Raw genomic sequence first — 26,784 nt, forward strand, 5'->3', positions numbered from 1 at the left:
GCTTGGTTTTCCTCGCTGTGTATTTCTGTTTTCCATGTTTTACACAATTCGTCTATCTCGTTTGTGATATTGTCTTTTCTTGATGATTTTCACTTCTACACACCACGTTTCCGTTTTTTCGATGCCTGCTGTTCTCCAACTTCCAATTTTTTGTTTGCCAACTTTACTTGAAATAGATAATCAGGAGTTTTATGAGAAGTTTCGTGTATCCTGCCTCTTTCATAATTTAAACAAATCCTCAGTTGATCGAAGGCTTTACTTATGTCAAGGAAGAAGTAGTTTTTGCACTTTCATCGGTGTTGCGAATCCCAAAATATCTTGTTCCTACTCATCTAAATATAGTCCATGTTTTTGTCATCATGTTTATTCAGTGTAAACAAAATTTTCACGGCTGTTTTCAGAGCTTCTGCATGTTCTTCCGTGTAAAACATCTAGTCTTTTCCGTGTATTGGCGGAATTAGCTTCCTTTCCTCTCTAAGGACTTTTGGTATGTTTCTTATGCTGGGTTTTTGCTGGTTTGGTTCGTTTTTTCCTTCTGTTTCATTCTTCGTTTATAAGTTCCTGTAGTTTTTCTTGAATTTACTGTTTTATTTCCCTTACTCTCCTTTCTTTCATCAGGATTTTATAACCTTTGGGCTCTTTCAGCTTTTCAATTTTTTCCCTAATAAAATTTCTCAGATCTTCGATTGTTTTTGAATCTGCCGTATTTGTCTGCTACGGTCGTAGCGGTGCTTTGCTCTATCGCTTCTGATAGCTCCTTTATGTCGTTTCTATGAAAGCTGTAAACAGATCAGGCGAGTCTTGCCTGTTGCTCAATGACGCTATGAGTGTCAATATGTTCTGCAGCATAATCAATAGTTTGTTTGATTCTGCCTTCTTGGGATTTTGGACACATCCCGAGGGCCTCGCAGTTTTGAAAGTTCGCCTTTCTTAAAGTGCAGTCCTGCGCATCTCACACAATACATGTCCAATCCATGGCGTCTGTAGCATTGTTCAGGTCCTTCATGTTTCTTATGTTTTACCATACTTATTTTTGTTAGGCATAGATACATTACTATCTTGTATGTCCGTTTTTCTGCAGGCTCTAACTACCGTGAAGATTGGTAGTAATTTGCGGGTATTATCCGCGTACAGCTCGTCAATTACCATACTTTTTTCAGTTTTAGACCTGATCACTCGGCGTGCATCGTAAAAGTGTTCACAGTCTTTTTTATGAAAAAAATTATTCCTTTTTTCTTTGAGTGGGTATGTGCAATTCTGTATATTCGCTGAGGAGCATTCTTATTTTGTTAAAGCTCTCATCGTTAATTTTCCGGGTGCCATAATGCACTGGACTTAGATTTTCTTTGAACTAGTTGTTTTCAAATGACTGTCCACATAAATGGAGACTTCAATATAACCGGAGGTGGCATTCGGTTTTGCCTGTTCGTTTCGTCTTCTAATTTTTTTTCTTTTATTTATTGCATTTATCAGCGGTCTTACTTCCCGCTTTCTTTATATTTTTTGTTCCCAACTTCCTTAAAGTCCTTCTTCATAGGACAGTCGGTTGAATCTCTCCTAAGTCACTTACTTCCCTAATTCGGTTAAGGCTCCTGCTCCTATTCGCCTGGGGTATATCTTGGGTGATGTGGGTATACTTCCGGTGTGGCTGTTTCATTTTGAATAGGTAGTTAGTTAGTTTTGAACCCCAGTTCACTGTACTCACTACTCGTTCGCTCGAAGAACTCAATAAGTCAACTACCTGTGAAAAGCTACTTGACTCGGTACATATCTCTTTTACTGCTGTTTCCGTTTTCTGGTTGTACTCGAATAAGAATCACATTTTTGCGATGAAAATAAGGAAAATCTAAATTTACATTTACAATCTCTAAAATAGTAACATCACTTCAGGACAAATTAAATGATGAAAAATTGTTGTCGATTGGGTGCTTTCACAATAAATAAAACATAACTAGTGCTAATTATGAACATGCTAAAAACGTTTGAAAAATCTGTCAATAAGTAAACACTTGGTGATTTATGCTTACCAGTACTCTATACAGATATGAATAATTTGTATAGAAGATCAATGCGCAAGCTTCTTTTTGTGAAATCTAATGTCGAGTTTATTAAATCTATTGCTGACGATTCCTTCGATACAGCCTATCATCACAATTTATAAAATCTGTATAAAGACTGTTCTATCTGTCCCGAGGACCGAAAGACATCTGGTTCAAAGCAACCAAAACTATTGACCATTTTACCCAATATAATGCTTTGTTTAATATTGGTTTTTGATAAACGATCTTCGTCACTTGCTCGAGCGAATCCTACCTTGAAGTAGTTAGTTTTCAAACCGCTAGATAGCCAGAAGGGGGCCGAATCATACTTTGGTTTGGTGGAAAAACGTTTCATGTTGGCAGCGCTGAACCAACGTGGTATTGTTGCTGTGAGGTTTCATAGTATGTTTGCATTGTTGTTTACTCATTTTCTATCATGAATATTGGCTAATAGTGAATAACCGTAAACGTGCTGTTCAGTTAGCGGAATGGAATTAGAAGAAGCGTACAATTATAAAAGACAGTGCAAAATCATACAAAACCAATCGCGGAAAGAGTGATGTCGTTCCTGAAAAGGTTTCACCTTCAAATCCTCGAGGTTGTTCAGCGGCTTGTGAGAAATAAGGATGCATTTCTCTTAGTCTTGCGTACGTACATAGTTTATTTCGTCAGTTTTCCGTTTGAACGTACAATGAACAGTCTCTCTTACTCCTTAAATTCATCGCCCCACGGGAACCACGGAAAAGGCGTCTAGGTAAATCAGATTCCACATCAACTCGACAAGCTTCTTTTGATTATTCCTTGAATGGAAACCTGTGTATCTGTGTAACACGTTTGTCATGAAACAAAGGCAAATTCAAATTTTACAAAAAAATGAAAGATGGTCAGGTTGCATCAAAAGATAAGAGGGGCACTCACTTGAACTGAATGAAATGAATTCGATACTACAGTGAGAGGGAATATCAGAGAGCACATTGAATATTTCTCTATAGAAATTATCATTATAGTAGGAATGTATCATCGAAAAAATGTCCTGAACTCCAAAATGTACAGTTTATTGAAGCAGAAATACCCTGATAATCCAGCAAACTCTACTTTGTAAAGTAAGATTTTCAAAAGAGAATTTAATTTAAGGTTTGGGACACCTCGCTCTGACACATGGAAACTGCGATCAATTTGACGCCAAGTTGGTACTGGCTCGGAATGAAGAAGAGAGGAAATCGATCGAAGTTGACAATCGCAGAGCTGACCAAGTATATAAGACTCACAAGATTCAGCAAGCAGAAATGCTATAACAATATGTGTATACCTACAGCAAGTCTTATTTACACCTATATTAACTCATGGCGTCGTGTACTACCAACTACAACTTAACAATCCACAATATGACTGACAACGTTGCAAACATGTTTGTATGGCATGATGCGCTACGGGGTTTGTAGGAAATCGGGTCTTGCATTTTGAGATACATCACTTCTACATTTCGACTACCCTTTGGCCAGGAAAATAGATTAATCATTTGATCAGACCGATGTACAGGCCAAAACAATAATTGGAATACGCTCATGTATAGTTATTTAGTGAAAATGCGTTATTTCACTGAGACATTGAAGCACTTTCTTCAGAAATACCTAGAAAAAAAATCAAGACAACAAAATACGTCTGGATGAAGATAACTGCCAATGACCCAGTTTCACTGTATGTGAGGGAGACATATTGTGCCCTTGAATTTCAGAACAGTTGTTTCCGACCCGGTTTAATCCATGTGACGTCAAGGATCTATAAACCTCTACTCAGCACTTCCTGCCTATACCAAAAGAGAAGAAGAAAGAGCTTGCCTTTATCTGCAAGTAAGTTCTTCAAAGTCTGGGTGGAACGGTGCATTGTCGATCAAAAAGATAACACAAGGGAGAAAATCATTTTCTTTACTAAACTGTTTAACAGAAAGTACGAATTGATCATGAAACCATTCTTTAAATATTTTGCCATCCATCCATCCATCCATCCTCTTTTCTTGTGTCTATAATAAATTGGAGTGAGTTCATGTTGATATATTTGAAGGCTCGATGCTTAGCAGCTTTGCCTATTATTATGGGAGAAAGTTTATGTTTACCGGCAGCATTGAAACAAGCCATTAATGTTAATCGGTCCTTACTCATACAATGAATAGTACGAGTTATTGCTTTGGAAGCTAAGATTTTTGTTAGCGTGAGTTTTGAAATTAAGGCCGGTTTCATCGGTGTTATAAGTTTGCTGGGGCTAATAATTACCTATAAGAAAGTTGTTCTCTAGTTATAGTTAACTGGCGTATACCATGGTGCTTTTACCATCGGTCAAACCATCCGGTATTGACTCGTAATGAATTTTCACCATTTAATAACTCGTCCAACTGCATAGCTTTTTTATGAACAATAGGTCCACTTAAAGGGAAGAACCATAGAAAAAGTGCTTCGTCAACCTTGTCAACCTCCGCGCTGTTTGCTGATTTTCATGAGTTGCCTCTGAAGACGTTGTGCAATATTATTGAAGCTTCGCAGGGTTTTCTTCCAGTCACATATTGTTGCTGTGCTAAAGTTTAACTCTTTTGCTAGTTTTGTGACACTTTCACCGCTATCCAAACGTTTTAATGTTTCCAGTTTATCTTTAAGAGTTAAGGTATTATGTTTAGTAGTCATTTCACTTTCCTTTCACACTTCAAAGCAGTAATATTTCAAATAATAACACAACAAACAAAAAACACTACAGTACTGTATTTTCATACTTACACAACACTCACGATTTCACAGGTGAATGAGCGCAGTACAAACACAATCAGACTAGATTGAGGTTATGTTGGCTCTTGTGTTATGAGTGGGAAGTAGGGGAGGCAGTCTCGGTTAGAAGTACGTACAGTCCGCGCCCAGTATTGTCACGTATTCATTAAGGCTAGCCGCCCATTCACGTCATAAAACTATGAATAGTGGGCAGTGAGCTAATTCGATGTCTCTAACGCTTAGTGAATCTAATATTACTTTATTATTAGTAAATAGACTATTGAAACTTGGTTTTGTGTATTGGTCGTTTATATTTTAATACTACGGACACGTTAAATTGCATTCTTTTTGATTATTTTGGCTAAACTGAACAATCAGCTGATCCGAACAGTGTCCAGTGAACATCCGAACACATAAAAACGTCTAAGAAATTAATAAATGTATACTTTGATCTGATGAAAATCTAGGAATTCGCTTTAACCGCACGAACTTTTACGCAGAATTTTTTCACAACGATGGATGGGAAAAAGGGGACAGTATAATAGATCACCTGCTTCGAGCTCATGAGACTTCATATGGGGTTATTGAAAATCTAAAGTCAACAATAAAAATATTTGTCAGCTAATAGACCAAATTAGACAAGAAATGCAGACCATAACATCTGCTATAAGGACTACAAAATGTGATGTCAGGCTGTGTGAACGTAAAAATATAAATATATGTTACTGAGTAATTTTTTTATTAATTGAGTTACATCTTTTCAGCTTATAATGTTACTATAGATTTGTGGTCTAGTCTTGTAAAATTAAACAAAGATCGATGCATCAGTGAGAAATAAATAAAAGACATAACGATCAAAGTGATTTATTTGTAAACAGAGCCCATACCCTACATCATCTTCATTACCCAGAAAATTATAGTTGCAATACATAAGTAAATAACAATACAGAGCCTGTTCTCCTAAATTTTGCCAATAAATGACAATCAGTCTAGTTACCAAATATCTTTTTAACATAAAAATTATGAAACTTTTTCATTTACTAATGATAAAAATATAGATAAATTACATATTGTATAAAGAATTTTCATAAAAAGTACATAAAACATGTAACCGATTCTAATCATTTCAAAATGCAGAGTAAAGTGTTACAAAAAATAACAATAAACGAATTGCTAGTAAAAAAATTTACACCTAAAACATATTTCTTTACGTATCATAAGTAATAATAGTGTCAATTTAAAATATATCCTATAAAATTATGTATATTTTCTTTTATGTATATAGATTATATATGTGGAAGTTTGCTAATACAATCAATATGATTTGGAAGTTTATGAATCCACAATGTAGCTGGTTTGCTCTGATCAACTGGTCCCTCCACTTTATTTCTGAAATGCCAAGAAAAATTAATATACTTTATCAAAAAAGGTTATTATTTGTTATAGTTAAGCATGTATAATTACAATTGATTCGATGTTTACAACATTAGATTTTTAGGTAGTATTTTCATGAATTTTTAGTATCATTGCATCAGGGAATAACCAACTATAATGTACAGAAACATATTTGATTTTGATTCTAGATTTTCAGCTTAAAATCTCTTTGTAAATGTATATATTTATTTATTGTTTTTGTTAAAGAGATTTATATATATATATATATATATATATATATATATATATATATTTTTATATACAAAGTCTGATGCGAAAAGTTTTTATTTGAAAGTAATGGCGGATTCAGTGTTAAAAATCTGTAATCAGGAAGCCGAAGCTTTTGTATGAAGCTGAGTTTAAATATAATGTCCAGAATGTGGCACAAAACAAAACGATTATTTAACGTCACCGAGGATTTCTTCTTCTTCTCTATTGGCTTTTTGTCTAACGATATACAGCCAAGATCTGTGTTTACTTGTTATCAGCTTGTTTGAAGAGTGTACCGTGAGTACATGAAGAACTACTTCATGCTCCTCAAAATTAGAAATAGGTGACTACAAAGGGTAACAAATGTAGACTCTTCATCTCCTGTGGTGTACCCAGGATATCAAACAGGTCCCTTATAAAATTCTCTTATCTTTTTTAATTGGCTGATTCATCCGCTTTTTCATTTCCTGAGATACCTAAATGTCTTGGTACCTATTATAACTTGATGTCTTTTCCATTTTCATATTAGAATTAATTAGTTGTCTAATATATAGAGTGATATTATCATTTTTGGCCATTGATTTAGAAGCAGTTAATATTTGCAAGGCACTCATCGAAACCGAAAAATCCCGAACAGTATCAGTCTAAGAGCTAGCTAGCTAGCAACGTTTTTCAGAGAGAGTTTCAGGTAGGCCAGTTTTGTTATAAGTTATCTCTCTCACTCTTCCAGAAGCATACAAGCTATCTGGCTGGCGGTAGTGGTTCATCATCAGTAGTGGTTCATTAGAGTGCATCTCAAGTGTATAGGTAAAATACCAATTTTTCAAAACATTTTTAGAATTTGTTCTCTTATTATTGTTATTGAATTTTTTGCAACAAGAATCTATCATTGTCAGGTATTATTATTGTTTAAACTGTGCGGGCGCTAATTTTGAATTAAGAGTTTTCTTTTAAATATTTTAGTATGGCGGAAATTTTTATATGATGTTATTGAAGTATCCAAAAACCTTAAATTAATTTGCCAAACAATAATTCGATTGCTAAACCCTCAGCCGGACCGATCTAAAAGTTAAAAGTTATTGAAAGAGTACAGACAATCACGTGTTAGTGGCGCAAGCGAGATAGACGACAGCAGTGGTTTGGAGTCAAGATGGCTTTGGTTTAGTCACATTGGTGTATTCGTTGCTGTTTCTGTACTGTCTGTACTCTCTTTCAACATTCCCAACCACTTTTCACTTTTAGATCGGTTTGGCTGAAGGTTTCGTAATCGAATTATTGTTTGACAAATTACTCTTAGGTTTTTAGATACTTAGATGACATTATATAAAAATTTCAACCATACTAAAATATTTTGAAACAATATTTTTTTAAATTAAAAATTAGCGTCTGGCACAGTTTAAACAACAATAAAAATATCTGGCAATGATAGATTCATGTTGCAAAAAGTTCAATAAAAATAATAAGAGAAAAAAGAAATTTCTTACAATGATTTGAAAAATTTATATTTTACCTGTACAGGTAAGATGCGCATCGATGAACGCAACCACTACCCCCAGCCAGATGGATCATATGATGTCCGGGAGAGTGAGAGAGGTAGCATATCTAAAAACTTGCTAACTTGAAATTCTTTTTTCCTGACGTTGCTAGCTCTCGTACCATATAGTAGACATGGGCTAATGCGTTCCTCGGCAAACATGTTGGTGGAAAACGGCGCTGATTTGCTTACTCTCAAAAGACACGGAGGATGGCTTCTTTCGACGTAGCAGAGGGATATATAAAAGAATCCATATAAAGAAAAATAGAAGTATCACAAAAATTGATTAACACTTCTCACAAGCTCTGCGATACCATCAGGAAAATAAAAATATCTGCGAATCGTCTGCTTCAACATCTTTAGTTCTAAAGAATGAAATACCGAAGGGACTTTTGCAATGATAAAAACTGTACAAAAAATGTTACTATGAATCCCAACGATTTCTGAATATATTACTTATGTTGTTTCCAGAAAATAAATAATTCTTTTTTCTTATAACTTTTTGTTTATTAGCACACGGAAAAAAATCGGAGATCGGGAAAAATTTTCCGTGCGCTGTTCTGAAAATACCACCTTTACGTTTTTGTCAAAATAGATGAAAACCGGTTGTTTGCAGATAAGTATAATGAAACAATTATTACATTTATTTACAAAGAATCAAGAAAACATACCATTAACCAGAATATTTCAAAGTTTGTCGTTAAATTCATTTTAAATGTACGATTTTCACTTCTGTTATGATGTTTACTAGTATTTCATTATGTACCATACTTACAATTGCCAAGTCCAAATTCCTTAGCATCAACCTCTGAGATGTCTCCATATTCCCAAATGTTGGCATGCTGTTTTTTCGCAATTTCCTGGGCTTCCTTGTAGCTTTCCAACTGTGAAGAAATTCATATCAAAAAAGACTGACATACGTTTCACAAAAATTGCTAGTCATTTCTGTTACTCTCAGAACTATAAATATATAGATAGTCTTAGACCTTTTAATATATTAATGCATCTAAATGTTCTTGATTTTAGGTCTCTTCTGTTTCAAAATTAGTTTTTTTGATAGTTTTTGAAAGAAAGTTGAATTTTGACGTTTCGACTTTTCTTTAAACGTGATATATATATATATATATATATATATATATATATATATATATATATATATATATATATATATATATATATGTATATATATATATATATATATCTAACTTTATATTGATTTGTCAGAAAACACCTGAAAAATAAAAAAAATGTCTTACCAATTTATTATGGCGCCTTCCTTTAACGTTTTCTACGATTAACAATCCTTCTTTTATAAGGTTTTTGACGATATCAGAATCAGAAGTTTTATCAGAATGCAATGAAGCGGCAGGAGGCGATCCAGGTTGTCTATACTCAACATTCAAATATAATTTACTAACAGCTGTATCTTCTTTGAGGTATTTTATTGCCGTTGATGCAAATTCTTCGTCTTTGGGCAGGACAACGAAGGGTAGGACATATTCAGTTGCAAAAGATTTTTCACTTATGTATGCGGCTGGTAAACTTGCTAGGCGGGTAGTGGGAAGAATTTCTTTGTTACCATAGTCAATGTAATGAACAGTAGCTTTTCCTCCTGAAACGAAATAATAATTAAGAACTTAAATAAAACTATATCATGAAAAACTATTTCCAGTTAAACAATTTAAAACTGAGAATTATTTGAGAATACAATTATGTAGTTTTTCTTAGACCTTTTGATATATTAATGCATCTAAATGTTCTTGATTTTAGGTCTCTTCTGTTTCAAAATTAGTTTTTTTTTATAGTTTTTAGAAGAAAGATAAATTTTGACGTTTCAACTTTTTTTAAGTCTTTATCAAAATATCAAAATTTATCTTTCTTTTAAAAACTATCAAAAAAAAATGGAGGGATTCTATCTTATTTCGTCCCTAATTTTATATATCACAAAGTCTGAGTTGAATGGTTGTCTAAGTTTTTTAAAAAAGAATAATTGACCGGTTTCCACTCATTCAATTTTCCAAAATATTCTGTTCACTAAATAAGTTCCACCTTCTATAATAAAAAAAAAAACATTCTTTTTATATTTTAAGAGCCACATTTAACCTTCGAGAATATCTAGAGTTTTTGAGTTATTTGTGAAAAATCGATAAAAAATATGCTTCTTTTTAACACAAATTCAAAATTCAATCACGAATAAGTCAAAAAGTATTGATTTTTCCAAAAAACTCCAGAAAGTTATGTGCTTAAAATGTTTTTCTTTTTTATATATTTCTATAGTTAGTTTAAACAAAAACATTATTATCCCCATAATAAAAGTACAAACACAAAAATCACCTTGAACTTTTTCAACTTTAACTCTGTACCAATCATCATCTACTGTGAATTTAGCAGCGCAGATATCACCACGTTTGGGCGTGTAAGCACCGGGAAGAGGCGGATTAGCTTCAAATTCCTGCCGTAGTTTAGCAAACAACGCTTCCACTTTTGGTCCTTCAGAAATCCTTTGAACATAGAAATTACCTTCAGGTGTAACCTCTGTGACCACTACTTCTTCAAAGTTTATTTGGCGTTCAATTGGCTGAAAATTATTAAAAATAAGTTCAATATATCTAATGTCACCTATAAATGTGTCATTTTGAAATATTTGAAATAATGGATCTGAAAGTAACAATTGTGACAATTTAGTTTGACACCATTGTTTTATCAGTGATAATAAAACAAAACTTTTTGATATATTTATGTTTCTAAATCTTCTTGATTTTAGGTCTCTTCTGTTTCAGAATTAGTTTCTTCAATAATTTTTGAAAAAAAGATAAAACTGACGTTTCGAGTTTTCAACAAAATACATTTGATATTGACACTGATAATTTGTGTATTTATATTAATTAATAAATCAACTTAATGATTAATATCAAAATAAGAATAAAAACAAACTGGAACTTTGTTCTAAATTATAAAATTAATTTTTCCTTAGTCCTTACACCTCAAATATGTAGCAGTAATCAATTAATTTATAGTTTTATTAGATTTTAGCTGATAGGTGATTCACGTAACCTTGGTTATAGCTTTTGAAAAGTTCTCTTGAATATTATAATACTTACCACTTTCTCTTCTTCTTGTTTTTCCTCTTTTTCTACCTCCACATAATTTTTCCATATTCTTAATTTCTGGGCTTTTGCACTGTCTTCTGCACTCTTTAGTAATGAAGCATATTGAGATTTTTCACCAGTGAAATGGACAGATGCAAAGCCTTCCTTTACCAAAGCGACTGACATATTTACGTTATCAACCCATAACCAACCAATAAAATTCCCAGCTTTATCATGTGTATCCACTTGAATTGATACTTCTCGTTGCATGCATCTTTCTTTAGTGAAAAGCAAAGCTTCGTCTCCATAGGGCTCTCCAGGTGTATCAGTTGCTTGACGAGTTGCTCTTTGACAAGTAATGCCGCCTGCAATAAATTATGATATGATGTATCCCTACATTATTTTCGACTCCAAGACATCCACTTCTAATGGAACATTTTGAATGTTAACCTTTTTGACGAATAAGCAGTTCTCGATAAAAAACCCATAAATACTTTGCTGAACAGCAGAAACTATACACTAATGAATTAGTTTTATCAAGTATTTTAAAATATAATTGAGAGTATTATGAAAATTTACTATGTTTAAAATTTATCTTACTTGATAGGACAAAAAGTGAGTGAATAAATTAGAATTGAAAACACGTTATATTATAATGTATTATTACAATAAAAAATATTGATTTTTATGTTTATATATAAGTTTTTAGAAGTATGAATTTCCTCGGTAAGGGATATTTGTATTATAGTATTCAAATAAAGAAACTAAAGCGAGTAGTTGAAAAAAAATAAATAAGCTACTAGCTTTGTAGGCAAAATCTTTATAGGAAAGTATAAACAAAAATTCAATCTTAGAAAAACACACTATAAGTGAACACAAAGAAAACTCATGCAACAATGTTTTCTTATGTTTCTTTCTAGATTCAAAACATATCTAAAATATTATCGTCTTTTACTCTCATTAACTCTCTAGTGTCTCACAGTTTAGAATTTAATTATACATACCTAACAGAAAGGTACATAAACTGTTTGATTTGGGAATATACAACCTCAATCTTGAACCACTGGCAACAAATTCTACAATAGCATCTATTCTTTGAGCTCTTTGCAAAGCAGCAAGTTCCAATTTTGCTCTGGCTGCATCCTAAAAATGATTTTATTAATATTTGCATGTTTTATGAAGTTTCATCAGCCTAATGGATGGATATTTAAGATGAAAAAAATTGAGTTGGTACTATCAATAAGTTGGAATTATTGGAACCATTAGAAATTCCACTTCGGACATACTGGACCCACTGTTTACACTACAACTAGACCAATACTCACAATTACACTGTCTGGCGCGCATTTCTATAACCAAGTTATCGTCTTGACAGATTGAAGGTAAACAGTTTACCTTTAGTCTCTGAAGACTATAACTTCTTTATCGAAACACTCGTCAGACATTGTAATTGTGTGTTGGTGTAGTGGTCGTGTTCAAAGGATCAATGATTAGCAATCCTATTTAATAAACTTGGGCATCCGTGTGCAACTTTGTTGACAATATAGGTTAATAAGAACGTAGGAAGTTGAAATTTTATATTAATGTTGTATATTTGTATATTATTAAAAAATGGACTTATAATGATATAAAATCAAATTTGATTTTTCAGAATGAGGAAAAACCTACGTTGCACCTACTATTCAATACAAAATTCTGACTGGATGAATGTAATGTTTAAAAATTTCAATTGTACAGTGAATATAAGAAATTCTACTTTTGGGTTTTGAGTTTTGGCAACATTGTTGTGAACAGTTCAGTTCAGACATGAAATTTTTACAAATATTGCAGAAGGCCAGCAGGAAAAATGTATTTTGTTTTTATAACCGGGCTACCCAGATCTAACAATTTTAGGAATTATTTTTTGAGAAACTTATCACACAAGTTTACACAGATCGTCCAAAGGAGAAAAAAACTTTGTGCAAGATTTTCAGAAGCACATGTACGTAAATAAAATGTAATATGAAGGTTACTTACTTATGGCAACACTGAAGTGAATAGGTCAAATATAACGTTGCCATTATAAAGTTGGATATTTTTAATAGTGAATGTACTCTGTGTTGTCATATGTGTGCTATCAGATTTGTTTACAGATACTTGAAACTTTCATCTTGGCCACAAAATGGAATTAAATCGCGAACACTTTTGTACATTGATTTTCTATGACTAGGATTAAACCAATAACAGTGTACAGATCAACTCGCTTCGACTTTTGGTGATGAAGCACCATCTCCAGCCACCGTATTTCGCTGGTTCTCCAAATTCAAACATGGTCGCACTTTGCTACAGGATGAATTTCATGAAGATTGACCAAAATCGACTGTTATGCCAGAAAACATCAATGCTGTGCATAAATTGATTTCACATGATCGTTATTTAACATACCGTGAGATTGAGGCATACTTGGGCATTCGTTCAACTTGCATATATTAATATTGCATGAAAATTTGGCTGTCAAAATGATTTGTTTGCGTTAGATACCGCAAAATTTGACAATCAGTCAAAAAAGCTCGTGTTGATTGATGCAAAGAATTCAATCGCGGTGCATCAAAAGACGTCTATAAGATCGGGATAGACGACGAATCATGGTCAATTTTAAATGGCACACTAGCATTTGTTTATCAGAATTGTTCGGAACCGCTTGCAAAATTGTATTGATCTTAATGGAGAATATTTCGAAAAACAACTAAGCCATATTTATTTGTTTATTTCAAAACTTAAGTAGCAAGCCTTGGTACCAGCTAGATAGACCCTTATTCAATGTCCGACAGTACTTTCTCACAATATGTATTTACAAATTGGTGTAGTAATACTTGTATAAAACTCAATTCATCAATTTAAATGGCTTAAGAGGACGAATGATAATGTCTTTCAATATACAAAGCTTTACATTTAATGTAAAATGTATTCGATTTTATAAAACTTACAATTTCAATAACCCTCAATGGAGGAGCATCTTTTTTACCATGGAGACCAACTTGAGATTTGCTAGCTTTGGCTTCGGCAGTCAACAATTCATCATAACGACAACTACGTTGATCGTCATCTTGTCGATATCTGACAACTGTTGCTAGACCCTTTGAAACTAGGGCTTCAGCAACATTCCTAAAACAAATAGTAAATATAAGAGACAACCATCAGCATGAAATACAATATCTTAACAAAAGTAATGTTGACAAGTTGAAGAATGTCTAACTACAGTTGTCCATGTGTTTTTGTTTAAAACGGACAAATCAAAGAAATTTCTATGTCTGAATTATGATAGTTTTATTTCAAAACTAGAATATGGTGCATTCACAAGGTAGTATGGATTTAAAATTTGAAGTATACGAAAATGTTTCAAAATTTTTATAGAGGGTACATATTTCACAACTTTCCACAGTAAATCGCTGAAAATTGGAACAACAAGGTATTAACCATACCAATCCACAAAAAAGGTCACCAGAAAGAATTCGATTACTACTTATGATTAGCACTTTTGCATATAATATACAATGTTCTGGCAAAAATACTTATAAACAGAGAAGACCAATACCAAAAATGTTGGAGACGACATTGAATTTTTTATATAGGGTCATTGATTGGTATGATAAAAATTCAGTGAATTTTTCGTCCTTTGCGATATCAATTTGAAAATTTGAGAGATTAAATGTCATTTATGTGAATATGGAAAAGTTCTACCAACATACTTCTTCTTTTCTCTATACGTAAAATTATCAATTCTTGAGATATTTTGAATTTTCTTTGAAAAACAATGGTTACGTACATATATCTAATCATTTAATAATTGTGAGTTGCTATGATTTATTTGTCAGAAACTGACATTTTATCATTGCTATTTGGTAATGTAGAGGTTGAAATTGCGCATACAAATAAATTACAGGAATGAAACATTAAAAAGCTATCCTATTTACTACAATATACATACACGTCTTGATTACATTGATAACATTCCGTATTCTCTCAATCATGTCTTCCCTTGTTGTTGGAGGTATTTTGTACACTTCATTCTTAATGTGTTCCATTTTATTAATTGGGACTTCTTCCAATAGAAAGTAAACGTTTTATTACAAAATCCAAATAGATCTCAGCATTTCAATGTTCCTCAAAAAAATATAGTCCTACTACATATTCCCCAACAAAACCTCCCCACGCATTCAACAACCATCTAGTTTGACTATTGTTCACTATGTGACATGAATTAGTTAACACAACCATTTTTATTAAACGTAGCTTAATCATCAAATAGAACATAATTGAAAAAGCAAAGCAAAAAAAAAATGTACCAAACCATTAAATCAGTTATTGAAACATAAATCATAGCCAACCAATAATTAATTGTTAAATAATTAAATATATGTACGTCATAATCATTGTTTTGAACAGAAAAATAAAGATATCCCAAGAGCTAATAATTTTAGGTATAGGGAATTATTGATGAAAAAAAGTATGTTGGTAGTACTTTTCGATTCACACATAAATTACAGGGTGATTCATTCGACAAAACCATGTTTAAGTAATTTGATTTACCCTGTATCTGATGGCCGCAAACGATCTTTATTCTTGAGTTTGTATTACGAGGATATATTGAGAAATTCTCAGCATACTATTGAACCAAACAAAATTTCAGTGTCAAAATATTTTATTACTCAACATATTCTCCTCTTAATTGGATACATTTATTACAGCGAACCTATAACGTAAGAGGTACAACTATTCCATATACAGTATACAGCAATCCATAACTGTAGAGATAGCCGAGGAGGAGAAATCAGTATATATATAAAAAATGAACAAAATTTTAAGTAACACAATGTACAAGTAGATAGTGTGGATGATTGTAATAGGTTATAATAATTTTATCATATGGAATGTTTACAGATCACCAAAAATAAGGCTTCTGACTTTGTTAGGCGACTCAATGAAAACTTGGAAAAAACTAAATGAGCTGACAAACAGACAGAAGAAGAGTAATAATCAGAAGATACGATTAATATTTAGAGACGGAGTATAAATTGTAGATGATACTAAAATAGCAGAAGAATTCAATACACATTTCTCGAGCATTGGACCTAAATTTGCATCAAATATTAAAAAACCTGAAAAAGATCAAATTATGAATCAGTGGAAGATGACAGACTTAAGAGAAATTAAGGAACTGAAAACAGTTTTGTAGTGCCACATCTTACATACTTACTACCATATTGGGGAAATCTGCCTAGGAAATCATTAAAAAAATTAGAGATTACAAAATAAGTGTATAAAAATAATCTACTCACTACCATATAGCACCCCCACTATAAATTTGTATAGATACTCGAACATTTTAAATTTTGAGAAACTAAAACAGTATGAAAAGTTAAGCTAATATATCAAATAAAAAATCGTCACCTAAAAAAAACAAACAGCTCTAGTGCAATTAAAAAACCGCCACTCTCAAAATACAAGAAAGAAGGAAGAGCTAGTTAACAAATTTGTAAGAACAAAACAAGCCCAAGACTCGCCTTTATAAAGAAGTATTAAAATCTACAACAGAATACCGCAGATAATAACAGAACAAGATGTGAAAAAAATTTGCTGTGACCTAAAAAGTCCTCCTGAAAAAACTCCTGAAAATAGACTTAAATATTTATTTACTAAATTATAAGAAATTTGTTAATTTGATTTTTATTTTTTGTTATATTTAAAATATTTTAGTTGCTTTGTTAAATTTTAGGCCCTGTTGCCAGAAGCATTGTACTATTTAGGGATCAGAAATAAAGATTTTGTGAAAAAAAATGTCAATTATTCTAAAACAGGTGTATTTCAATCACAACTGATCTGGAGAATTTTGGATTGGACCATTCTGGAATAGATTATTCTCAATTGTATTGGTTTTAGTTGTAAATAATTCTTGAATTATTCATTGATTGTAGATTATGTAAGCTAAATTAAATTTGAGGAATAAATGATTTTGTATATTTGTCATTAACAGTATGAATACTAAATATACTAGCGTCCTATTTTCAAGTATTCAATTCAACAGCATGCTCATCAAACAACCTAGGATTCATGAGGGTACTCAGATTGGTCTAGTAAAACTTACGACAATTTTAGGTAGTTTAATAAGAGTGACATGAATAATTCGCAATTGGATGTTCTTGTTATTGACTAATTTATTTTTTTCTTCTTCATATAATCGCATTTTCGAATATTTTTTATTGAAGCTTGATAAGTGTTCATTGTTCATTTTTTTTTTATTCTGATAATATTCTTTGCAGACTATGAATTTAGAAAGGTACCGAGATTATAACACTCACTTTCCTCCAATAGTAACAGTAGCACAAACTTTCTCAGGAAAACCTTCCCTTGCTTCTTGAACATAATCAATAACAACGTGTACTTTTTTTCCAATCAGTTTTTTTCTTAAATATTCTCTAGCTTCAAACATATACGGTATGTCATATAGAGGACGGAAACCTTTTGGTCTTGGAACTGGTTTACCTAAAATGCACAATTCATCATTTTTTTATTGATATCTCTCCATAATACGATTATGAATGTTCTTTATGGAAAATCCATTAACATATTAAATATTGTTTGAAATATTATATGGTAATTTTTGAACATAAATCCTAAAATATCGATGAGTTTGTATGAAAAGAATAACATAAAATTTTCTAATCGAGTTAGGCAACAGATGTAGACAGTAATTACATATAATGTAATCTTCCAATTCATGAACAATGGCAAGAGATAATGAAAATAATCTATTTCATTCATACAATTCAAACTGACTTTTCATTACCTAACAGCTGTGGTACTTGAAGCAATTTGGTTTAAAAAGAAAAATAAAAGGCCACAATAGAACTGAAAGGAGTTAATTTTGTTGGCTTATTGAAGCAAGCAACTAAGGATTTTCAGACTGGAGGCTTCCTACTGGTAGGCTTAATTGAAACTAATTTTGGAGATCTACAAAGATCTTGTAGTAAATTTGAAAGTTTATTTGTGTTTTAATATTAATTAATTAAAAAAAATTATACATTAATCTACTAACTTATTTTTTTGTGGATGAATAGTCATAATTTTAGGTCTGTATTAATTAAAAATTTGTTTTAAAGGTAAAAATATTGACGTTTGGACCTATTTCGGTCTTTATCAAAATATAATTGACATTTACAACTTGCATAATTATATTAATGGATAGGTCACTTAGAAAATGAATGAATGTTCATTTGTCAATCTGAGAAGTCACTTACCAATCGAATAACTTCCCACAAAAGTGATAGCAAATTCTATGAATTATGAATCTGCCAAAGTTTTGACAACTGAGAATAACTACAAAATCGCCTATTTCTAGAACAACATATAACAAAATGATCAATGTATTCATACAAAACTTATTGAAATAATAGTGTAATCTATACATATCTTTTAGATTTCGGTAACCTAATCAACTACCCTCACTTAACCAATAAATTTAACTTCACTTATAACGACCCAACCCATGAAAATTTAATGAATTTTCAAATTCTATAATGTATAATAAATGAGTACAATATCACATCCATGGAAGAAGTCAATGTGATAATACAAAAATAATTGATTAACATTAACACACACAAGGAGGTTAAGCAGAAGTGTAACCAAGTCTATCAGAAGTTCTGTTTGTGGCACAAATTGAAACAAAGTGGAGCGTTGCTGAAAAATAGCTAAGCCGTTATCATACCTAGTTGAAAAAGTGTTGTTACAAGCATTTTGACAAAACAAAATTAACAACCAATGAAATTTAACGCTCTATCTCACCAAAATAGAACCATTTTTAGCAAGATTGGTGGAAAATCTCTCAATGATCATCGATTGCACTCTATGTTTTGTGAATTTTATGTTTAGACATGTGTATGGGGATTTTAGTTATTCCTTCTTTTATGATATTTAAAACCTACTATTTGGAAACTTACAATTAACTATTGCCCACTCTGCTCATTATTCATATACCATAAAAGATATGCTGTCGTTTTTAATAAAAATAATAAATAATGATAAATATTTGCAGTTTATATTGTGTTATACTCGACTTTTCTAATTCCCAATTAAAGTTTCTTTTAATGAAATAATTCAAACATGAAATGATTACAAATTCTTCACGAACCTTCATCATCATTTGCTCTACCTGGTTCCTTGGGAGCACGAATACTAGCTAAGAAAACTTTTTTGTAGTCTCCATTGGGCATTTTAAGGACAATTGCATCTCCGTTATTTATTTCGCTTACAACAGCAGAAAATTCCTTTTCTTTACCTAAAAAACATCAAGATCGATAAGTTCCAAAGTCATGTATGTATTATTGAGTGGGACAAAGCCTTATCTTGAATGAAAAGCAGAAAATGCAGATCAAATGCTTTTGTCAAACGAAGACAAGAACGCTGTAACATATTATAAAGAAAATAATTATTAAGTAATCTGGAAACATAGAAAATATAATTTCCAGCAAATTTTTTTCTTACTCATCATATACTTCTTTACAAAATATCATTAATCTAAAATCAGCTTAAATTGATAATTGAAAATTGTTTAATTAATTAGCAAAGCAGAAAAGTTTTTAAGTCCTTTTTATACATATTTCACACTGATAAATTAAGAATGTGAAAATGAATTTCAATAGAATTTTTTCATTGTCATTTGTTAGAAAATATCTTTGAAAAAATGGGGGCCTTGTGGAAGACTGGTAGACAGTGCACAGGGGAATGCACTATATTTTTTGATCTCACTTCGTACATAAAATGAGCACAAATTTTAGTATTTTCAAGTGCAACAATTTAAAAAACCTGGGTGCATAACTGAAACTTTACGATTAAGAATATAGGGAAGTTTAAGCATAGTATAGTTGTGAAATAAAAAAAAATATAACTAGAATTGACAATGTAGAATTCTTTAAATTGAAAATATTACCTGTGATCTTCGGCATAGTGGGTACAAAATCTTTCCACAATCTTCTACGAGCTTCTTTAGCCTGCTTTTCAGCGGCCCTTAATTTTTCTGAGCTACTTTTCATTAACATGATTGACCAATCAACGCATTTGGCTAAACCTAAACGATAGATGTTAAGAGTTAATATTTTTTGGAGTGAGCAAGATGAAGTTTGTAATTGTTGTTGATTTATATTCTTACAAATTTTCATAAATAAGTTGATATTTTATAGACATTAAAAAAATACTTTAAATTTAAATTTATAATTTAAAACATAAGAACAAAAATTAAAATGCCAAAATAATAATCTGCTTTCTTATAGAAACAAATATACCTTACTTGGACAAAGAATTAGTTCTAATAAATGTCAACATTACTATAAAATATAATTGATAATTATTCTATAAATTTATTGTTTAGGAATGTTTTATTAGCAACAATCAGTATACATTTAAAATAATAATTATTATGAAAGTACACACAAACCTTCTTTGAGTAAAAGTTCAGCTATGTTGCCCTTGGGATGGATAATGGTACCAATGAAATTGTTATTGTTGACTGCTTCTAGCACGATTTCTACATCTCTCTGAAGAAGACGAAGTTCAACAAAATAACGAGCTTCTTCGGCATATTCTACTTTGGCTAAGGGATCTCGTTTGCCGTTTGCATCTAATTTGAAGCCAGGACACTGAAAACGGTGTAATATTGAGTTAATCAAAACAAAGCAAAAATCATTAAATCTCTAGAAATTTCTAGTGTTATTTTCAGAAAGGGCAACACTCTAGAATTGATGGCACTTTAGAGGTGCAGCAGCTCTCTCAACAGTGTAGTAAAATCTGAGTTGTTGGTGAAAATGAATATTGTAAATCTGGTATAGCTGCATAATTCACCAATAAAGGCTATCCCTTAAACTTCAGAGACAGAGAACTTCGTTGAAGAAAATAACGGATGTTTATTGAATCAAAAATATGGCCAAAAAGCCAAAAGTAGTGCATGTAAGCCAACTAGCTAAAGACATCCTAAGAGGATGATAAGATTGTTGGTAATGATTCAGCACACTGTGACAACCACAAAGCAAGATAAAATCGTAGGAGCAATTTAAGTTGAACTTTTGGGAGAAAAATTGCTCTATTTACTGGCCTATAATAAATGTGGAAAGAAATAGATAGATCAGATTTTGAAAATTGAGAAAGTTACGATTTATGTCTATTTTAGACTTATATATTTTGATTTCAGAATTCTGTAACTAGATGATTATTAACAATTAAATTTTTCTCTGAAACCAAAACAAAAATACTAAGAAATCTAATTGTTGACAATCTTTATATTGCAAAAGTGCGTCGGAAAGTCGTTGAATTTATTAAGTAAATAATTATTTAGTCCTTACGCAACTTGGAAATTAATATGCTTTTGTTTATTGAATATTGTTTGATTATTTACAATCTTTGGTTAACATTTTACATCTTTTTTTTCTTTATTTTTAAGGTTAGCATTGCTTATTCATTTTAAAAAATGTATTTTCAATTGTTTACTTTTTGCTGGTTCATAATTTATAAATTGTTATAAATTTCATTGGTTTTATTGTTGTATTGGTAAATTCTTATTAGCGAGTTTGACAATCAAAGAATATTTTGTAAAATATTTAAACTCTGTGCTTCTGAAGGCAATAAAATATTTAGGTGCAATATTTGTTATGGTACGATGGAGCTCCTAAGCATTGAAGCCATGTTAGGAACAAGTTTTCAGTTTTTTACACGAAGAACTTTATTTATAATAATGTTTTGTAGCTGCCGGAGGTCATGAATTATTACTCTCTTCTTTTCAAAAAAAAAACTTTTTTTAATTGATATTTTTTTACAGATATTTATAGCAAAACCATGATTTCCATAATACTTACTCTGATTCCAGATATCATCAATGTGATGTAATAAAAATCGGGTAAAAGAAAAGCTCGTACTGTAGATCCATCACGTACGTGTTCAATAATAGCTTTTATTGGTTTATACTGCAATTGGTCAACCAAATCTTTAGGTTCTTCTATTACCCATTTGATATCACGTACATGTTCCTGTTGAATAAAAGGAATTATTTGGGATTTTAATTTGAACTATATTTTCAATTCAAGAATATACATTTTATTTTTAAATGAAGATAACATATAAACATTTTCTTTTAATACCATTTAATTATTATTGTTACTATGGATGAGACTTGAGTACATTTCTAAGATTCAGAAACAAAGCAACAATCGATGGAATGGCGACACTCTGGTTCTCCAAGACCTAAGAAGTTTCGTGTTCAAAAATCTGCTGGAAAAGTTCTTACTTCAGTTTTTGGGGCTTGTCATGGAGTAATCATGATTGATTTTTTGGATAAGGGTAGAATAATAACTGGAGATTACTATTCAACATTACTGACCACTCTACGGTCAAAAATTAAAGAGTAAAGACGCAGAAAGCTATCCAAAGGTGTTTTGCTTTTGCAGGGCAAAGTCCCTGCACATAAATCTCATGTTGCCATGTAAATAATTCCTGATTTAAGGTTTGAATTACTAGAACACCCCCCTTATTCACCAGATTTGGCTCCGTACGACTATCATCTCTTTCCTCAACTGAAAAAAGTTTATAAGGTCGTAAATTTTCTTCCAACAAGGGGAGGTAGAAAAAGCTGTGGATGTCTGATTTTCAGAGCAAGAAAAAACATTTTTTCAAAGGTCTAGAGACATTGCAGGTTGGCTTTAATAAATGTATCCAATTAAGATGAGAATAATATGTTGAGTAATAAAATATTTATATTTACTTGTAACAGGAATTATGCAATTCATCAGAAGAGTCAAAATCATGAATATCAACATAAATCTTATGTCAAAAGAAAATAAAAAATATAAACGTTTTACAATATGAACGTCTAGTAGATAGGTTTATTATATAAAATTTTAAACCCAGATGTCGTCGTTTTTGACCAACGATTTTGACATGTGCAAAATTATTTGAAAATTAGGGATTATGTAGTATCAATACCGGCTTTAAAAGGAAACTGTAAACAACTAACTACAGAAGAATACAATAAATCTTGTCTTGTTCCGAAAATTAGAAGAAGAGTAGAAACATGATATGATAAAACAAAAAAAAATCGACCTTTTAGATAATAGATTTGACAACAAAATGCTTCATGAAATTGGAACCTTATATAAAATCGCAACATTTTTACTCAACCAGTTTGGAAAACCTGTTACTGTAAATAGTGAGTTGTCATTAAAAATATGAAAAGCTTTGAAGAACATGCCATTATTTATCTGACTTTCTACAATTCGATGAAACTCAGTTGAAATTATCATTTACTGGATCATATCATTACAACCGAGCAATTGCCTAGCTTGCTGAAATACTGAGCCTCGACGGCACACTTAGTATAGATTTTGTTAAAGACCAATTGAACATTTTAAAACTACGACATATAACACGAAAGTCATATAAATGTCTTGTAGAATATATTCATTGAAGGAACGATTTTGATGCCCGCTATTTTTATGAATGTCCGTATGAACGTCACATGGTAGGATGTTACTGCTATTTCACTGCGACATTTTATTACTTTTCATTAGAATAATATCCATCCTATATATTCTTTGTCCAGCTGAAAAACTTACTTCTTAAAATATGTGAAATTTCGGTGTATGAAAATTTTTTATATGCAATATTTTTTATATAAATTACTGTGAAGATTTAAAAATATATTGCATCAAACTTTTTTAGCGCATCTGACGTTTGTAAATAATCAATTTTATGTTGTAAGAGAATTTTTTTTTAAATTGGTATATGGTATTAATAATATGTTTTAATTTACTTGAACCATTACATAAACAAAAATGTCTGGAGTGAAATTTGTTTTTAATATTTAAATATTTGGTTATACTTACTGATGGAGGCGCACCACCCCACATGCCTTTTCCAGCACTTTTAGCAGCCTCTTGTAATTCCAATAGACGGACTTGTTCAGGTGTTGGCCTTGCAGCATCTCTAACAGTAACAAGACCCTCCGACACCAATGTCTCTGTTATGTTTTCTGCGGTATTGAAATCTAAAATAATAATAAATATACAAATCTTTGAAATAATTCTCTCATTTTATTATCGACCAATAGCAATGTATCAGCAACTATGACATTAAAAAATAATTAAGAAGCTAATGTTTTTTATTTTAGACATATTCTGATCAAATCAAAATTCTCAGGAAATTCTTCCACAAGATACTTTTGATACTATTTCGCCAATCATCTTGTTTTATTTGAGCTCTGAAGAAACCAACATAATAATTGCTATGTATCTTTTATATGAAAAAAAATTGATTGTAAGAGATAACTGAAACAATTTTTGTTGAAGTTTTTATCAGAGTAGAAGTAGGAGAAAACTTTCTATAGCCATAAAACATTGTGACTGGGAATACTATTATGTCACTACCATTGGCTATGCATGCACTTTTGCATTTGCTTAAAATACAGTTTTGTTGACGTATTCATCTCTGAACTAGTTGGTCTGACCATTACTAAGAAAACTTTTAAATTGAGGTTCAATTGAAGTTGAACATATCAAATGTTTTGAAGTCTGTGATTTGAAAAAAGTGAACCCATTTTAATTAAAACTTAGGTAGGTTTAGGATTGGTCCTCTAAATTCAAAATGATTTCAATTTTCAACAATAAGCTATAAAAATAGGATAAAACATAAATTATTGTATTGTTTACAAAATTATAATTTCAACCTTGCACAATGTGGTTGTTCAAGTTTTGCAGAGAATACACATATAAATATTTGTCTATCTCTTAAGTAATAACCCTCGTATTTAGGTATATTTTGTTAATTTCATTATTAGCTAATTCCATCCACTTCTTTCATCAAATATTGATACTTCTTTCAATATTAATTTTTCCACTGGTAGTTCCCTTTAAAAATTTTAAATACAATTTTTATGACCACCTACTGATATTGTTGAGCTTATTAATAAATATTACTTTTGTGAAATTTTGTCAACATCTCTTTGACTACATTGATGTCAATATATTTCTTTAAATATAATATATAACTCTGGATTTTACTGGTGTATTTTCAAATTTTTAATCACTTATACTGTATAATCTGTATTTGTTTTATCTCTAATTAAAGGAAGAAACAGTTACACAATTAGAAAATGAATAGATCCAAAAGAAAAATGACTGAAACTGATAAAAAAATTATAATAAAAAGATTTGAATCTTTAATCCGATCCAATAAAGATTATATATGAGTTGTAGCAAATATGCTTGATATTAAAATTACCTAACCTAACCAACCATGAAAAAATTTCCTCTAAAATGATTTTTGTGGATGAAGAATCTATCATTTAGACATTTTATACATTATATGAATGGTAAAAACTCACCTTTTCCCAAATAAACAACTCCATATTCACGGACAGCATTTGGTGGTTTTTCAAAAGTAAAGAATACTTCTTCTCCAATGAGTTTTTTACGTAGAAATTCTCTCGCTTCCCAAGCCCACGGTTCATCTTTGGTTGTTTCACCACTAAAATAATACAAAAAAAGGTAGATATCAATACACAAATACATAACACAAGAATGAAACCTAATAATGTACAGTGGTTGATCACAAGCATAATTTAGATAAAAAAATAATACAAGATGAAATTAATATTGTCCATAAAGGATATAAGTGACAAATGCATTTGTAGTTAAAACTAATGTAGTCTTTGAATATAACCAATACCAATTAGTAATAAACTACAAATGTCATAAATTCTTACATGTCTCCAGCACGTCTTGCCAATTTTGGGGCTGTTATACTAGAAAAATTTATTTGTTTTTCTGGTGGAGGTGCTCCAGATTGTGCTCGAATTATAACAGAATCCCCGGAGAGAATCTACAATAAAAACAGATTAGTATTATTCATATTTTTCATTAAAATTTTGGTAATAATGCCAACTCATATTACTTCATAACCTATAAAAATTTCATGAACATATTGACTAAAGAATAATCTAATTTACTATGATATGTTTTCAATAGAAAACTAGTTTACATTAACAAGTTTTGGGTAATCCATATGCCGAAATTGTGCCAACTGGGCAACATAGGTACTTCTAGTTAATTTTAAATATGTATTCCATTCTAGCTAATTGAAATATTTTAATGAACATATGGAATTATTTCTTAGTTTAAATTAAATTTGTACTTGTTACCTGTTTTATAATTCCGCGTATGGGTTTAATCGTAGTCGTTTGTTGGGTCGTCATCGTGGATATAATCGGTGAAATGAAAGAGGAATGAAAAATTTTGACATCTCAGTAAAACGTCAGCATCACGTGACCACACGATTGATAGCTAACTGAAGTTAGGGACAAATACTTTGTTACACTTTCATGGCAATTTGGTTTAGAACAATTTATATTATTGGTTAGGTTCCTCCACTATCTGTATTTTACCATAGTTCGATTTTTGTTAGACAATAAAAATAATGTCCAAATGTTGAAGTTCATTCAGAGTTTGTGTTATCTGTAGAGAAACGGCAAAATATTGCTTCATATATACATTTCCGATTGTAATTTATCTATGGATCGTTTGATTAAATGCGCAAATGCTAAAAATAGGCTGTGGCTGTGATGAAACTTTTGGAGCGTAAATGACACACATCTAGGCCAATCAGAAAAAGCTCTTACCGAGTTGATTTCGACTTTAACCGAACACTTA

At 31.2% G+C, this 26,784-nt stretch overlaps 1 protein-coding gene across 1 annotated transcript; it reads right to left on the minus strand.

The window, feature by feature from the left end:
• Positions 1–5,640: 5,640 nt before the first annotated feature.
• On the minus strand, positions 5,641–26,661 carry LOC130896386 (staphylococcal nuclease domain-containing protein 1). The gene is made up of 16 exons (XM_057804420.1): positions 26,277–26,661; positions 25,842–25,957; positions 25,461–25,603; positions 23,965–24,125; positions 21,943–22,113; positions 20,532–20,733; positions 20,028–20,165; positions 19,230–19,376; positions 17,398–17,581; positions 14,026–14,203; positions 12,064–12,202; positions 11,072–11,424; positions 10,305–10,548; positions 9,227–9,582; positions 8,746–8,854; positions 5,641–6,181 (listed from the first exon to the last, which is right to left on the minus strand). Coding segments are annotated over exons 1-16 (2,697 nt in total). The 5' UTR covers positions 26,331–26,661; the 3' UTR covers positions 5,641–6,179.
• Between the last annotated feature and the right edge of the window lie 123 nt (positions 26,662–26,784).

This window comes from Diorhabda carinulata, chromosome 7 (assembly GCF_026250575.1).
Source record: "Diorhabda carinulata isolate Delta chromosome 7, icDioCari1.1, whole genome shotgun sequence".
NCBI lineage: Eukaryota > Metazoa > Arthropoda > Insecta > Coleoptera > Chrysomelidae > Diorhabda > Diorhabda carinulata.